Source organism: Malania oleifera, chromosome 1 (assembly GCF_029873635.1).
Source record: "Malania oleifera isolate guangnan ecotype guangnan chromosome 1, ASM2987363v1, whole genome shotgun sequence".
Lineage (NCBI taxonomy): Eukaryota > Viridiplantae > Streptophyta > Magnoliopsida > Santalales > Ximeniaceae > Malania > Malania oleifera.
This window is the reverse complement of record NC_080417.1, coordinates 47390606-47406462: the sequence shown is the minus strand read 5'-3', so window position 1 is coordinate 47406462 and position 15857 is coordinate 47390606. Positions and strand designations below refer to the sequence as shown.

At 35.0% G+C, this 15857-nt stretch overlaps 1 protein-coding gene across 1 annotated transcript; it reads right to left on the bottom strand.

The window, feature by feature from the left end:
• Positions 1–1751: 1751 nt before the first annotated feature.
• On the bottom strand, positions 1752–2363 carry LOC131160793 (uncharacterized). The gene is made up of 2 exons (XM_058116700.1): positions 2112–2363; positions 1752–2009 (listed from the first exon to the last, which is right to left on the bottom strand). Exons 1-2 carry the CDS (start codon positions 2361–2363, stop codon positions 1752–1754), a joined length of 510 nt encoding a protein of 169 aa, XP_057972683.1.
• Between the last annotated feature and the right edge of the window lie 13494 nt (positions 2364–15857).

The window sequence follows — 15857 nt, the reverse complement described above, 5'->3', positions numbered from 1 at the left end:
CAAAAGAGAACTCTCACAATAGAGTAGATTAGTACAATGATCAACTCACTTAAACTCCAAAGTAATTCAAATATAAGAAATTTGAAGCTCAACGCTTAGTATGAATTACCAAATGATTTTTCAAAGAAAATGAAAGATTCTGATTTTTTAAAGCTTTGCTTCAAAAATATAAATCAATATCAGATCAAAAATTTTAAACACAAGAAAATTTTAGGTCCTTTGAGAAATTTGAATATTTGAAAATCACTTGATCTAAAAACCTTTGAAAAATTGTTTGATCTAAAAACCTTGAAGGTTGCTTGATCTTAAACTTTGAAGATTGCTGGATCTGAAACTTTGAAGATTTCTGGATCTGAAACTTTTGAAGATTTCTGGATCTGAAACTTTTGAAGATTTATGGATCTGAAACTTTTGAGAATTGCTTAATTTCAAAAACCTTTCAATATTGCCTCTATGATCATTATTTTAAACCTTTGAAACTTTTGACTATTTATAGATGTTTTTAGAAGCCATCCATTACTCCCAAAGATTCCTAAAATTCATTTCCAAATATTTTGAAATAAATATGTTTAAAAACATGGTTTAAAAAATCTTCCCTTCTTAAGCCCTTTTTATTTATTAAAAAAAACTTTTTAGAGTATATATGTTTAAAAAAATGGTTTAAAAAATCTTCCCTTCTTAAGCCCTTTTTATTTATTAAAAAAAGTACTTTTTAGAGTATATATGTTTAAAAAAATATTTTTGATTTTCTATGACCTTCAAACCACTTTATATTTGAGTTTAACCTTTGAAGTACTTACATTAAGAACATCCTAAAATATAATTCTTTAATTTTCAATCTTGTTCTTCCATCATCTTTGTTGTTTCAATCTTTTATTTGAGCTTTTTACCAGTATAATTTTATTCCTCATGCTCTTTATAATCCATAAGCTTTTCTTTGTGTTCTTCAAGGATTCTTTGTAATCCATAAACTATACTTGTGTTCTTCAAGAATTCTTTGTAATCCATAGGCTTCTTTATGCACTTGGGCTTTGTCACTTTCCTGAAAAAATTTTACTTGAAACATATTAAACATATCATTGATTTGTTATCATCAAAATAAGAATTGTAAGCTTTATTAGGCCAACAGTAGCTAACCAATCCATTCCCAAAATCATATCGAATCCATGCATGTCTAACATTATTAGGTCAGCTAGTAATACTTTCCCCTAAATATCTACTGGACAGCCTCTGAGCACCCTTAGACACCTCATTACTGACCCTGTCAGTGTGGCTACTAACAACTTGGTGTCTAATAGTTAAGTTTCAACCCCACATAATTTCACGCACCCCATGGATACAAACGAGTGTGTGGCCCCTAAATCAAATAATACAACAACTTTAATTGAAAACATATTAATCGTACCTATCACCACGTCGCCAGCTACCTCACCATCTCCCGGTGTCAATGCATAAACCCGCACCTGCACGGTATTTCTCTACTGGCCTCCTCAGGGCACCTGGATGTTTTCCCGGAATGGTATGGGAGCAGGAGTAGTACTATGATGCGCATGAAAGTCTTGTGCTACATAACTCAATCTACCACATCGATAATAGACATTTTTCCCCGCTTGACACTCTCCCTTGTGTCTCTTCCCACATGTAAGACAAACTAGAAAAGCCTGCTCACCCTAAACCTCCTGGCTCCCAGTCTCCTGCCTCTATCCTCCGCTGCAACCACCTCTCCTCCATGAACCTCAGCTAGCACCCGCCTAAAATCCAGGAGGTGTAGGTCTCTTCCTCTGGCCCTGCACCTCAGCACCCCTCTGCCTGCTTGCCTCTGCCACCGCTGCTTTATCCACTAGTTCGGTGAAATCCTGCACCTTCAACACTACCACCTGTTCGTAAATTTCCTGCCTCAAGCCTCTGTCGAATCTCCTCACCTTCTTCGCCTCGTCAGGAACAATGTATTGGCCAAAGCGGGATAGTTCAATAAATTTCGCTGCATATTTGTGGACTGTCTGATGCCCCTGGGTCAGGTTCAAAAACTCCTCCACTTTTGCTTCTCGAGTGGTGGTAGGAAAATATCAATCGTAGAATATGTCCTTAAACCAGCTCCAAGTCAGAGCTACAGGTACAAGTCTCTGCTCCTCCAGGAGTCTCACAGTCGACCACCAACGCTCAGCCTCCCCTATCAGTTTGAAGGTGGCATATAATACTTTTTGCTCATTGGTACAGCGTAGTACAGTATGTATCTTTTCCATTTCATGTACCCAGTTCTCTGCTATAGTTGGGTCTACCCTCCCCAAGAAATCTGGATGCTTCATTTTGGTGAACTGTTCTATAGTGCAGCCTCGGTCTGCTGATGGGCCTTCCTGCTCCATAGAGCTCTATGCAATCTCAGCCATAACCTGTTGTAGAGACCTAGAAAATTATAACTATTAAAATAACTAGGAAAGATGATAAATAGATATATAAATAAATAATAAGAGGAAAAAGGGAAAATTTTAAAGGGAAAGACAACAAACCTCGTCGACAAATCTCTTGTCTTCGTCGATGAGTGATCTTCTAGGGATCGTTGACACAGTTCAGTCCCTCATCAACAAAGATATCTTGAGAGAGTGAATTTCATATTTTAAGTTTCGTCGACGAATACATCCTCTCATCGATGAATTCAATTTTGTGGTTCGTTGACGAATCTTATCTTCTCGTCGACAAAGCCACGTGGCAACATTATGTATAAATTGATTTAAGGAAGCTTCTCCATGAAGAAATCACTTTTTCTTCATTTTTCTCCCTCTAAAATGCCTCTCTATGCCCTCTCTCTAAGTATGCGACACGAATTTAGCCCGAATTAACAAACGGAAACCGCTACAAAGTTCTAGGGGAGATTCTCTACACATCTAGTGGAGCAGATTTATAAAATGGGCTTTTCAGGAATCACTCCAAAGTTGAAGTAAGGGTTAGGATTTTTAGTTTTTAGGGTTTAAAACGTTTATTTGAGGTTTATGGGTTGATAAAATGTTGAAATAGTAGGTTATTTGGGGTTTATTTGATTAAATTAGGGTTTTTGATTCAGGGTTCGGGTAAATGCCACAGGCATCATTTTGGGGTTCCTGTTGGCATAGTTCAGGAAATCAGGTAAAGGGAATATATTAAATTAGGATTTTTTAGGAAATAACTAGTGAGAAATGGAAATATTATGTATATATGTATATGACTTTCATCTGGGTTCTGAAATGCCAACCGTTTGAATTGTAAATTTTTGAGCCTAGGGCTGTGCTACTAGATATTATTTGTGAAAATGGAAAGTTAAAATGGCAGATTTTATGATTAATTGTGTAAGAAATTAAATGTATATTTTCAGCATATGAACGATGATTATGGGTTGGCTTATTTTTAGTGAACGTATGAATATATGTTGTTAAATTGTGTGACATAAGTAAAATGAAGTTTCTGTGTTGAACCATGATATATGTATGAGATGTAGGAAATATTGGAAATGTATTGAGAATTAAAATGTGAAATGACTTATTTTGCATGTTTTTGGTAATGTTAAATTACAATGTATGGTCTAAGAACTTCGGTGGACCAAAAAAAGGCACAGTACTGTTGCAAATATGTATGGTAACACTAGTATGCACCCACACGTCTTAGATAAAGTGTGGAGACGAGATGGTCGATAGTGCTGAGAAGGGTAGTATCCCTCTGGAGTCTAGACCATATTGGAACAGCCAATAGTACCTATAGACTGTAGAATGTGGTTGATTTAACTCTATAGAGCCAACTAGGGTTAAGTCCAGCCTTCGGGCCACACAACCCATTATAGGGCAAAAGCATGACTATGATATTTTACCAATATAGAGAGTTCCATGGATAATATGAGAACAAAAAATATGGAAATAGCAGATATAAGAACAACAGATATAAGAACAGTAGACGAAAATGATATAAAAACATAATATGTGAAAGGTGACATGAATATAGAAATGAGAAATGTAGAATATGAATGTGAATGTAATGAATGACACATAGATAACAGCATAAAGAGTAATGTAGTAAAATATTATCAGTTTTAAATATAGTAGTATTACATGTATTTGGGTCTAGGTATACTCTTCACCTGAGGGCTTGCTGAGAAAGGCGAGTGCCTTGATAAGTATCAGATGTAACTATACTAGGCGGCATAACGTATTAGGGCAAAGGAAAGCTGCTTGTATGGGTGGGTAATCTTCCCTATTCTTGAGAACTCCTTCTAGTAAACATTTTCATGAATGTGTGAGTACGAGATAAACTGAACCCCTGAGGGCTTACTAAGTAAGGTAAGGGAAAGTTAAGGAGTTGTCCCAAGAGGGGGGTGAATTGGGTTATTAAAATTTTCTTTTAATTCTTTTTATGAATTCTTTGACCTCTTGTTGATTTATCAAACACACAGGAAAATCTTAGTTAATTATTCAATCCACAAACTAACACTTCAAACACAACACAAGTAAACCAAAACTCAAACAATCAAACAATCAACAATTAATGCAATCAACCACCAAAATACCCGATCAATATATGGTATGCAACACTTTGTTTGCACTCTCTTAACTAAGATTTCTGCGAACAATTAAACAATGTACTCCCATTTGGGTTTCCACAAAAGTTTAATCAAAACGTACTTTCTTATATTTAGAGTCTTCTTTTAATCTCAGTTTTTGTTTTTCCAGCAACCTACACTCATACACACCACACAATAAAGACATATATACTGAATGTAAAAGAGTAGAGTAAGAGCGAGACCAAGATTTTTACGAGGTTTGGCTATCCCCAGTTTACGTCCTCGCCTTAGGCTAATACCATCTAGGGATTCCACTAGAACACTCCTTTCTAGGCAGAGCAAACCTTTAACAAGGGATACTCCACGCTCAGTCACTCCTTCAATAGGCTAGAGCAATGCTCTCCAAGTAATACCCCACGCTCGGTCCAACGATCCAACAACCTGGACTGTCAATTCACTACAAGGAAAGAAGAAGTAATCCCTGCGTACAATAACACTCTCACAAGAGCACAATAGTACAAGTTAAAACACTATATACTTCAACATTAAAATATCAAATTGAAATTGATTGAAACTCAAGAATGAATTCACCAATCTTCTTCTCTTAGATGAGAATCAGTAATAGAACTCAGGGTATGATGTATCAGCACTTATGTATTCTTTCAACAATTCAGTTTAGCAAGAGTTAAGTAAGAGAGGTTTTGAGAGAGCAAGATGGCTTTCAGTTTTGAAAGAGATTTTCAATTCTCTTGGTAAGTTTAATTTGCTAAAACCATGTATTTATAGGTTTTCAAAAGTAATTTCGTGTTGCCCAAGATTACTTGAAGTAATTCCCAAGTTTTTGTATATTTTGGGGCACAAGAAACCTTTATTTTGATTTTAAAACATTTAAAAAAATTAACCGTTAATAGTATTCAGTAGACTGAAGTGTTGGGTTCAGTCTTCTAAAGTACCTTAAAACACTGAAAAATTTAGTCTGGATACAGGGTCAGATGACTGAAGTGAGGGTTTAGTCCTCTGAGGGTGTACTACTTCTTATGTATTCTCTCAGGAAAAACTTCAACAAACTGAACTTATTCTTCAATATCCTGAAGCAATACTTCAGTCTTCTAGAATATCAGTTCAGTCTTCTAGGCAGTCACTTTTTTGGTTTTTCATTTTAGTTTTCAAAAATTCATTGCTCTCTTGCTTTGATTACTTATATAACATTTTTTGAGGTTTGAAATAAGGTTTGTAAGTCCATAATAAACCCTAAAGACCTTCAAATTATTTCATGAGATATTTAAACATGAGGTACTTACAATATTGTTCTTAAAGCCTAAACCTCAAATCTTCAAGTCTTCCATGGTATTTTGCCTTATGTCCCTTTTGACTTCAGCTTGAGTTAGCTTTAAGTTTCCACATGCACTTTACTCATGTTGGTGTTGCTTGAGCTATCTTTGGATCTCTTTGACTTCATGCCTTAATATTCTTTAAGCTTCATTTGATCATCTTATTTTGGAGTATAAGCTTTCAATGATCCTTGTGAGCACTTGACCTTGTATTCACATACTTGAGTCCTGAAATATCATGACTTAACCAAATATGTTAAGTTCCTCTGATTTTTTATCATCAAAACATTATTTTAAGCCTTGTAAGGCCAACAGTCTCCCCCTTTTGATGATGACAAATAAAAAGCAAAAAATTGAGTAAGCCTTAAAAGGACTCCCCCTTACAATAAGCGTCAACTTAACATTATTTGCAATATTAAGATCAATTTCAATATTACTTTCAATATCATGCTCATATATAAAAATCATATCATTCAAGATCAAGATCACATCATTCAAGATCAAATACTCTCATAGGTGAGCTAATATATCAACCTAAGTATACAGTATCATGCTCAATTTCTGCCCAAAATTTCTCCCCTTTTGACATCAATCAAAAAGAGTAAGATATCAAGAAAAATGTATAAATACTAAGGTAATGAGCAACCATAAGCAAAAGTATAGATCTAGTGAAGGTTCAAAAATAGAAACTTTGCATTCAACATGCATATAAAGATTTACAAAAAGTCTCAAAGTAGCATGAAAAAAAAAATACAAAAGATTGTATATAATAATTTTCAATGATTTCCATAAATCATGATTTCATTATTTGACTAGTCTAACTCCCTTTGAATGAAATGTATTTTATATTCAATAGGTTTATAATTTCATTCTTGAATTGTAAACTCTGTATTCATGAAGATACCAATTGTGCTTTTAAATTTATCATGTCATGGTTCAAATATTAATTTATTTCATGTAAGTGCTCATGGATACCAATATCAAAATAATACCAATATCATATAATGTGTTGCTCATGGATATCAATTTTTCAACTCAAATCTCTCTCCCTGTTTATATCAAAAAAAAGATAAACCAAAATAAATATTATGTAGAGGTACTAAGGACCAAAACAAATTTCACATTTAGATTGCAATACAAATATCTATAAGCCAGCATTATCATAACATGTTGTTCCATTAATCAATCATGCAAGAGATATATAATGTGATCCATCATTTAGCATGTAAACTGATATGGTCAAGAGTTAATTTCATACTTATATATCAATATCATATCAAGATTCGTGTTTCATAATTATGCTCAATAATTTCATGCTAAAATTTGCAATTATAAGTTAAGTCATTATCTTATCTTTTGTAATATCAAGACATCATACATGTCAGAATTTTAGCATAGACATAGCTCAGCATTTAGTTCATATTATCATATCATTAGTATCTCACCACATATGCATATCAAAATATCAGCATTTAGCATGTAAGTATGTAGCATATATGCATATCATATAAGCATGGAGCATATTATTATCATTTGTACATTGTGCTACAATTTTGCTCAATTTTTTCTCATGTTACTCAAGTATTTCTCATTCTCAAATATCTCTCATTTTGCTTAACTATCTCTTATTTTTCTCAAATAACTCACCCTCTTGATCAAAATACTCATGCAATAAGCTCAATGTGCTTTAGATTTTCTTTCTTTTGATTTCATATGACTTCCCAAAATTCATATTGCTTTCCAAATCTTAATACATTATAACTTAAGCCTTGTATGAATCATCCTATGATTTTGGCCAACAATGCCATTTTTGTTTTTTATTTGTTTCAATGTTATAGTCCTCAATAAGCTCTTAAACTCTTCCTTGAGATTTTCCATTTAAGAAGTTAGGGTTTTAAAGTATTAAATATATAGTTCTCGTGACCTCAGAAGATTGAAGATTTAGTTAAGTCTTCTGAAGATTTTCAGAATCGGGAAACTGAACAGGTAGTAACACCTCGGTCGTCTGAGGTCCAGGTTCAATCGTCTGAGCCTTCAGTGCTACAGTGTTCAGTCGTCTAAGCTTACAAGCTCAGTCATCTAAAGTCTGAAAATTTTCAAAAATCTTTCTATTCTTATCTTGAAACCTTCCTAATTTACTTCCCTACTAAGCTTTATCAAATTATTTGGCTTCAAGCATCTTTTTAGCATTGCCTTTTGAGACATATAGCTTTCTTGTTCTTCGAAGATAAGCCATATTCAATAAAGGTTCTCTTGATTTGAGGCTACCAATGAAATTTTGTAATTATCTCATAAGCTCTTCTTTATTTCAACTAGTTCATTATCCTTGTCGAAAATTGGATTATGTGACTTTATTAATTTCTAAAAGGGAATACCTAAAATCTATGGAGTCATTGGTTTATGAACTAGTCTTTTTATCTAGGTACCCATGCATTCTTCGGTCCGGATGGTTTAGAAGAAGTTGATTCTTTTATTCTCCAAACTTGTCTAATTTTCACATCTTTCCTCTTTAATGGACACTCGAACTTAATGTGCCCTTTCTTCTTACATAGAAAACATATAGTGTGATTATAAGTATTAGAGGAGGTGCTAGCAAAGTCTTTGGAGGCTTTCGTAAAGTACCCCATATAAAGGTTCTTTTTCCTTGTATTTTCAACTCCATTGAACCCTATGCCTTCTTTATTCAAAGACATTCTTTGTGCACCAATCATTCTATCAAAGTTCTCTTTTCCTCTAATGAAATTGTTGACCTTATTGGTCACGCCCGGTTTTGATTATGATAAATACTCATTGTATCTAATGAGCGTTTGAGGTTTTGTGCAGGAATCAAGAATGATAAGATCAAGATGTGCACAAAGCAAGAGAAACTTGAAGACCAAATCATACTCATTGTAATAAATTTATATTGGCCTGTAATAGTAATTAGGGCATTTGGTTTGTAATAAGCTCACACACATCACATGCATGATTTATTTTGTAAGCTCACACCGAACCATGAATGAGACAGGACCTTAGAAAGACCTTAGGGTGCACCTTCGGTCGACCGAAGGTCGATCGACACTGGACTTTTTCGGTGTCTTCAAAATGGGACCCCAAATGCCTCTAGGACACTCACACTTTCACATATATGTCGTAGGCACTTGAATAGGACTTGTTTGGTTCAATACGGGACCGAAATGCACAATTGGTGCACTTTCGGTCGATCGACCAACACAGTTCATTTTGGCCTGGTCGACCGAAACGGCCCTGGGTCAACAATTTGACCAAGGCCCAGTCGACCGAACTTCACAATTCATTTCTTGCCGATCAACCGAACCACCTGGGAGTCAACATTTTGACCTCCCGGTCGACCGACCACTTTTTGTACTCCAACTATCTGGTCGACTGAAGGGTCTTGGGAGAATTCCTAATGGTCTGGTCGACTGAGCCCTTCAGTTCAAAAAGGCCCGGTCGACCGAACCTCGGAAATTTGGAAAATCGCCTTGCCTTGGTCGACTGACTATTCAATTCGAAAGTCCCCTAGTCGACCGAGCCATTTGAGTCCTGGTCGACCGAACCATTTCTGGTCGACCGGACCTCTCGGGTTGCTCTGATTTTTTATCGCAGTTAATATTTTCTTTAAATAGGGTTAAAATGCTTTAAACATCATTAAAATTTTCTAATAATACCCAATAGGTCCCCAACGGTCATATTTCCTTCCATGGCTATATATATACCTTCATTTGCAAAGATTAAAAAAAAGATTAGCCACTTTGATTAGGGAAAATTCTCTAAAATATCAAAACCCTATAATACTAATTTCCAAGCTCCACACACTCAATCTTACCTTCCCGTATTGCCTACATCATTTGTAAGTTGATTTTTGAGTGTTTATATTGATTGGTTTGCTCTCCTATCTTTGGATTGTTTGACTTATTATTGAGAGCTAAACCTTAAGTATTCTTAGGGGACTTTATTAATAAGTCTCTCCTAAGAAGACTTATATAGAACTTCTGAGTATTGCATATTCATTGGAATGTCTTAAGAAGTTTGTATTTGTATTTTGGTTGCAAAAACACTCTCAAATATCTACTGTGTTTTTATCTTGAAAATATTTGATGAGATATTTGCTTATGTGACAAAGTCTTTGTTGCAATACTCGTTAACTCATATATCCTTTGCTGAATACAAAGATTGAATATCTTTTTGCAAACCAAACTTATACATTGCTAGAGCTTCATATACATATATATATTGAGAAAAATTGTTGATTGAAATATATGAAGTTTGGATAATATCTTTGTTTGAGCACTTAGATTGAATATCCTGTGATACAAAGATCATTTAGGTTTGCACTCTCACGCACTCATTGCAACGATAGTAAATCTATTTGAGAGTTGACATCTTAGACCACATTGAGCTTACAAATTATTTCATATTTGTGGTGTATATTATTGCGCGAATTTGGGTACACATCTGCTGTACTTGAAAGCACAATCACTGTATCATTTGATTGTTATACACTTTGGTTGTATTTCTAGGCACGAGCCTGAAGAGGGAGACTAGCTCTGGAATAGTCCCGGATTGGCTTAGACCCGGTTAGGAAAGCTAGGTGCGTCGTCCTGTTAAGGCGTGTAGGTTGAGGTCAGCCCTGCTAATTGACCTGGTTAAGGTTGAGGTCAGCCCTGTGTTAATTTGACCTGGTTGTAAACGGTGCCGCTCCACCCTTAAGTGAGCTATTAGTGGAATCCTCAAGCTTGCGAGCTTGAGGCGGGGACGTAGGCACAGTTGGCCGAACCCCGATAACATATCGTGTGTTTGCTTATATTTCTGCACTTTATATTTACCGCACGTGTATGTTATGGGTAAATGATGCGTATGACTTAATTTTCACAGCATATTTATCTACGCGTTTGGAAATTGCATAGACTGATCCTAGGTTGTGTACATACCGTTGTTGCATAGATCAACCTAGGTGAAAAAGTTTTAAAATTCCAATTCACCCCCCCCCTCTTGGAAATACACCAATTCTAACAGAAATTGTAAATTATTTTAGCTTGATCCTCATTTTTCCTCTTAAGATCACTAATTCTTGAGTCAAGAGTACTTTTACCCTTTTCTTGCAGCTTTTCTTGGTTTTGAGATATCTTGGTAATTTTATTTTCTAGTTGAAAAATATATAAGTCTTTTTCTTTATCCATAGAAGTTTTAGACTTTAAATCTTCTAGTTCTTTTATCACCTTCTCATTCTTGCTTTCTAATCTATTGATTTTTAAATCTTTTTCTCTTTCAGCAAGTCTTAGAGATTCCAACTCTTTCATTACACCTTGATTCTTATTTTTAAATAATGTATATCTTTTAGTCACATTAAATAAGATCTTATGCACCTTGAATAGTTCATTTTGAAGTTATTCATAAAATGGTATACTTTCGTCATTGGATTCATTAGATGAATCATTGCAAGAATCATTAATTAATTAGGATGAGGAGCTTTCCTCATCGTCCCATGCCATATGGTAAGCAACCTTTTGGTTACTTGATTCATTATCTGAACTACTTGTATTCATATCATCCCAAGTGGTGGCTTTCATAGCCTTTTTCATTTTATTTTTGGAATCTTTCTTAAGTTGTGAACAATCTGATTTTATATGTCTGACTTTCTTACATTTGTAACAAGTAGGGGGTTCTTTCTTATTTTCCTTTTTACTAGTTTCTCCTTTTTTCAGATTTTGACCTTTTAAACTTTCTAGCAAACTTCTTGTTTCTTTTAAATAATTTTCAAAACCTCTTAGTAATGAATGCTAGTTCTTCATCATCTCAGTCACTTGTATCTTCCTCTTCTTCAGTAGAGCTTTCTTTTGCTGCCTTAAGGGCTATAGATTTTCTATTTTTGTTTTCAACATTTCTTTCATTCATAGTCATCTTATAGGTGAGAAGATATCCAATAAGTTCATCTAGTGAGGTATTCTTGAGGTTATTCCTTCCGTAATAGCTCTAGCTTTAGGTTCCCAAATAGGTGGAAGACTTCTAAGGATTTTTCAAATCATTTCAAAAGTTGAGTAATTCTTTCCTAAGGCATTAAGGGAGTTTATGATATAAGTGAACCTAGTGTACATATTAGTGATGGTTTCATCCAGGTTCATCTTGAAAGCCTCAAACTCGCTTGTGAGCATGTCGATTCTATTATCTCTAACATCTATTGTTCCTTCATAGCTTACTTCTTGCTTGTCCCAAATTTCTTTGGCTGACTTACATGCCATGATCCTATTAAACTCATTAACATCTAAAGCACAATATAGTACATACATGGCACTGGAGTTTACTTGCATCATTTTGTAATCATTGTCGGTCAAGTCTTTTTCTTCTTTAGGAACTTCTTTGCCATCTACAGTTTTAGTAGAAATGTAGTCACCATGTGTGACAACCTTCCATGCTTTCCAATTTATGGTTTGAATATATATCTTCATTCTTTGTTTTCAAAATGTATAATTTAAATCACAAAATATGGGAGGCCTAGTTGAGGATTGATCCTCTCCAAAGGGAGCTACTCCTACGTGTGCCATCTATATCTTTATAATAGCTACTGATTAATATTTGCTACAACCCTGCTCTGATACCAATTGAAATTTAAGGAGTTGTCCCAAGAGGGGGGTGAAATGGATTATTAAAAAAAAAATTCAATTCTTTTTATGAATTCTTTGACCTCTTGTTGAATTATCAAACATACAACAAAAGCTTAGTTAATTATTCAATCCACAAACCAATACTTCAACACAACACAAGTAAATCAAAACTCAAACAATCAAACAATCAAAACTTAATGCAATCAACCACAAAAATACCCAATCAATATATGGTATGCAACACTTTGGCAATTTTCTGCTCAAGGTATTTGGTTGTAGCCCTATGAATATATGTAATCCCTATATTGAATGAAATTGTTTGCACTCTCTTAACTAAGATTTCCTTAAAAGATTAAACAATGTACTCCTTTTTGGGTTTCCGAAAAAGTTTAATCAAAACATAATTTCTTATATTAAGAGTTTTCTTTTATTCTCAATTTTTGTTTTTCCCGCAACTTGCACTCACACACACCACACAATATATATATATATACACTAAATGTAAAATATTAGAGTAAGAGCGATACCCAGATTTTTACGAGGTTCGTCTTATCCCCAACCTACGTCTTTGCCTGAGGCCAATACCACCTAATGATTCCACAAGAGCACTCATTTCCAAGCAGAGCAAACCTTTTATAGGCGATACCCCATGCTTAGTCACTCCTTCATTAGGCTAGAGCAATGCCTCTCCAAGAGATGCCCCACATTCGGTCCAATGATCCAACAACCTGGATCGTCAATTCACTATAAGGAAACAAGAAATAATCTCTTCGTACAATAACACTCTCACAAGAGCAAATTAGTACAAGTTAAAAAAATTTATATGTAACGACCCGAAAAATTTTAACTATTTAAAATAATAAGAAAGATAATAAAAGGAAAAGGGGAAATAGAAGAAAAGGGGAAAAAAATTTAAAATAAAGGTCAGCTAGAACTCGTCGATGAACCAACTGGTCTCGTCAACGAAAGTTCTTCATTGATCTGTCAATGAGGGCACATGACTCATCGACGAGGAGTTGTCGAGGGGTTTGAGATATTCTTAATTTCGTCGACGAACTTTCGATTTCGTCCATGAGCGGTGTACTAGGACTCGTCGATGAGGCTCTACTTGTAAATAGAGTTTTCTTTTATTTTTAGCGAAACAAATTGGGGTTCTTCACTTTCTCTCTCTAGAAAATGGTCCCTCTACCTTCTCTCTTCGATTTTGAGCTAGATTTGACTCAGTTTGACGATTCGAAACCACCACAAGGTTTGTAGGATTATTCTCTATAAGGTTGCCAGAGCGGATCGTTGATTTAGGGTTTTGGGGAATCATCCCAAAATCAGGGTAAGGGAATTAGTTTGGAATTTTCTTGATAAATATAATTATTTAGAGCCTAGGAAGTATTAAATGGGTATTTTTCTGAGATTTGGGTAAGTTAGGATTTTTGGAATACAGGGTCTTATTTTGTTCGATTTAGGTAGGAATCCAAAGGAGCAGGTAAGGGGAAATATCTTATAACAACATTTTTAATAATTTTAAATCGGCTAATTTTGGGTATAAATTTTATATATTTTGGTATAATTTCTTGAACAGTGCAGGTATTGAAAATATTATTTTTATTTAATTATATAATATATTGGGAAAAACCATGTGGCATGAAAACAACTTTGTTAATTAAATGGCTACGAGTACTGCGGAGTTTTGATTTATGGTGTGATTGTGAATATTGTTTGGGCTTCGAATTCTATTTGGTTGAAAATACTGGTTGGTTGTGAAACTACTTGATTGAGTATACTATGGTAGATGTGTGGATGTGTTTGAGTGGTTGGATTTGCTATTGATTTGTGTTGTGGTTCATGTAAATTGCGATATAACATTGGTAGTGGTATGAGGATGTCATTATATCGTACCTAATATAACTGTCATATAACGTTGGCAGTGGTATGAGGAGGTCATTATATGGGCATTTATATTGGGGGGTAAAACATTGGCAGTAGTATGAGAAGTTTGTTTTACCTATTTATCATGAATAGGGTGGTTTGTGTTTCAATATGTGTGATGATTAGTCTTGTGTGGACCGTGTAACCTGTGTGGTTAATAGTCCTATGTGGACCGTGTAACCTGTATGTATGATAGTCCTGTGTGGACCAGTCCTGTATCGACATTGCATTCTATGTGGATATGTACCCTGTGTGGGTGTGAATGAAAACTGTACAAATTATCCTATGTGGATTGGTTGTGGTATGCGTATATGTGTGAAACTCTATGGCGTGACGGCATTGGATATATGTAACTTTAATTAAATGAGTATTTATGTTATAGTTAAATTCTCCACCCGAGGCCTTGCTGAGGAAGGGGAGAACTCTGGTAATTATTTGTGGATATCAAAGTAGAGGGAAGCCATTTGTATAGGCGGGTGACCTTCCCTATTCTCGAAAAATTTACCTAGATACATAACCCAAGGGCTTACTGAGAAAAGTGAGTGTCCTGGTGTTAGCACAAGAGCAGAGGGAATCTACTTATATGGATGGGTAGACTTCCTTATTCTCGGGCTTTATCATTAAAAATAATTATGTATGTGTGTATGTGATTGGGTGTAATAACCTGAATAATTATTGGAATTAAATAGTAAAGATAAGAAAGGGAAAAATAATTTTAAAGGGGGACGCAGCAGGGCCTCATCGATGAACGTGGAGCGTTCATCGACAAAAAGTCTTCTTGAGCTCGTCGACGTGGACGCATGTCTTGTCAACGGGAGTTTACTGAGGGGCTATTTTTGGGGCATAAAACTCCTTGACGAGGGTTAGGTGCTCATCGACAAACTCCCATCTTGAACTCGTCGACGAGGTGACATGGCTCGTCGACAAGGCCACATGGCAAAAGATCTATAAATAGTAGAAAATCGAGTTTCAGTGAAAGAAAATCATTTCTTTGTTTTCTTTCTCTCTTTAACTCGGTTCTCTCTCCTTCTCTCTACAATTCTCACCTCGATTCTCCCCATTTCAAAGATCAGAAGTCATTACATTGATCCACGGAAGATTCTCTACAAGTCTGCCGAAACAGGTTGTTAGTTTGGCCAACTTGGGCACTATCCTAGAATCAAGGTAAGTACATTATTTGGGTATTTTCAGTTTTATAAGGTTTATTTGAGTTTAAATTTTGAGTAATATGGGAATATACTAGAGTTTTGTGAAATAAAGTAGGATATTATATTTTTAGGAATAGGGTATTTTTGGGACCCTGCAAACATGGGTTGGGGACCCCAATGAATATTTTCAGGAGCCCAGGTAAATTATAATTCATAAAATATATGAGTATGTAGGTTTGGGGAAATATAGTTGATTTATTGGAAATATGCTTATATGTATTATTTCAGGATTTTAGGGATAGTACGCCTTGAGTGTGAGGATTAAGTTGGA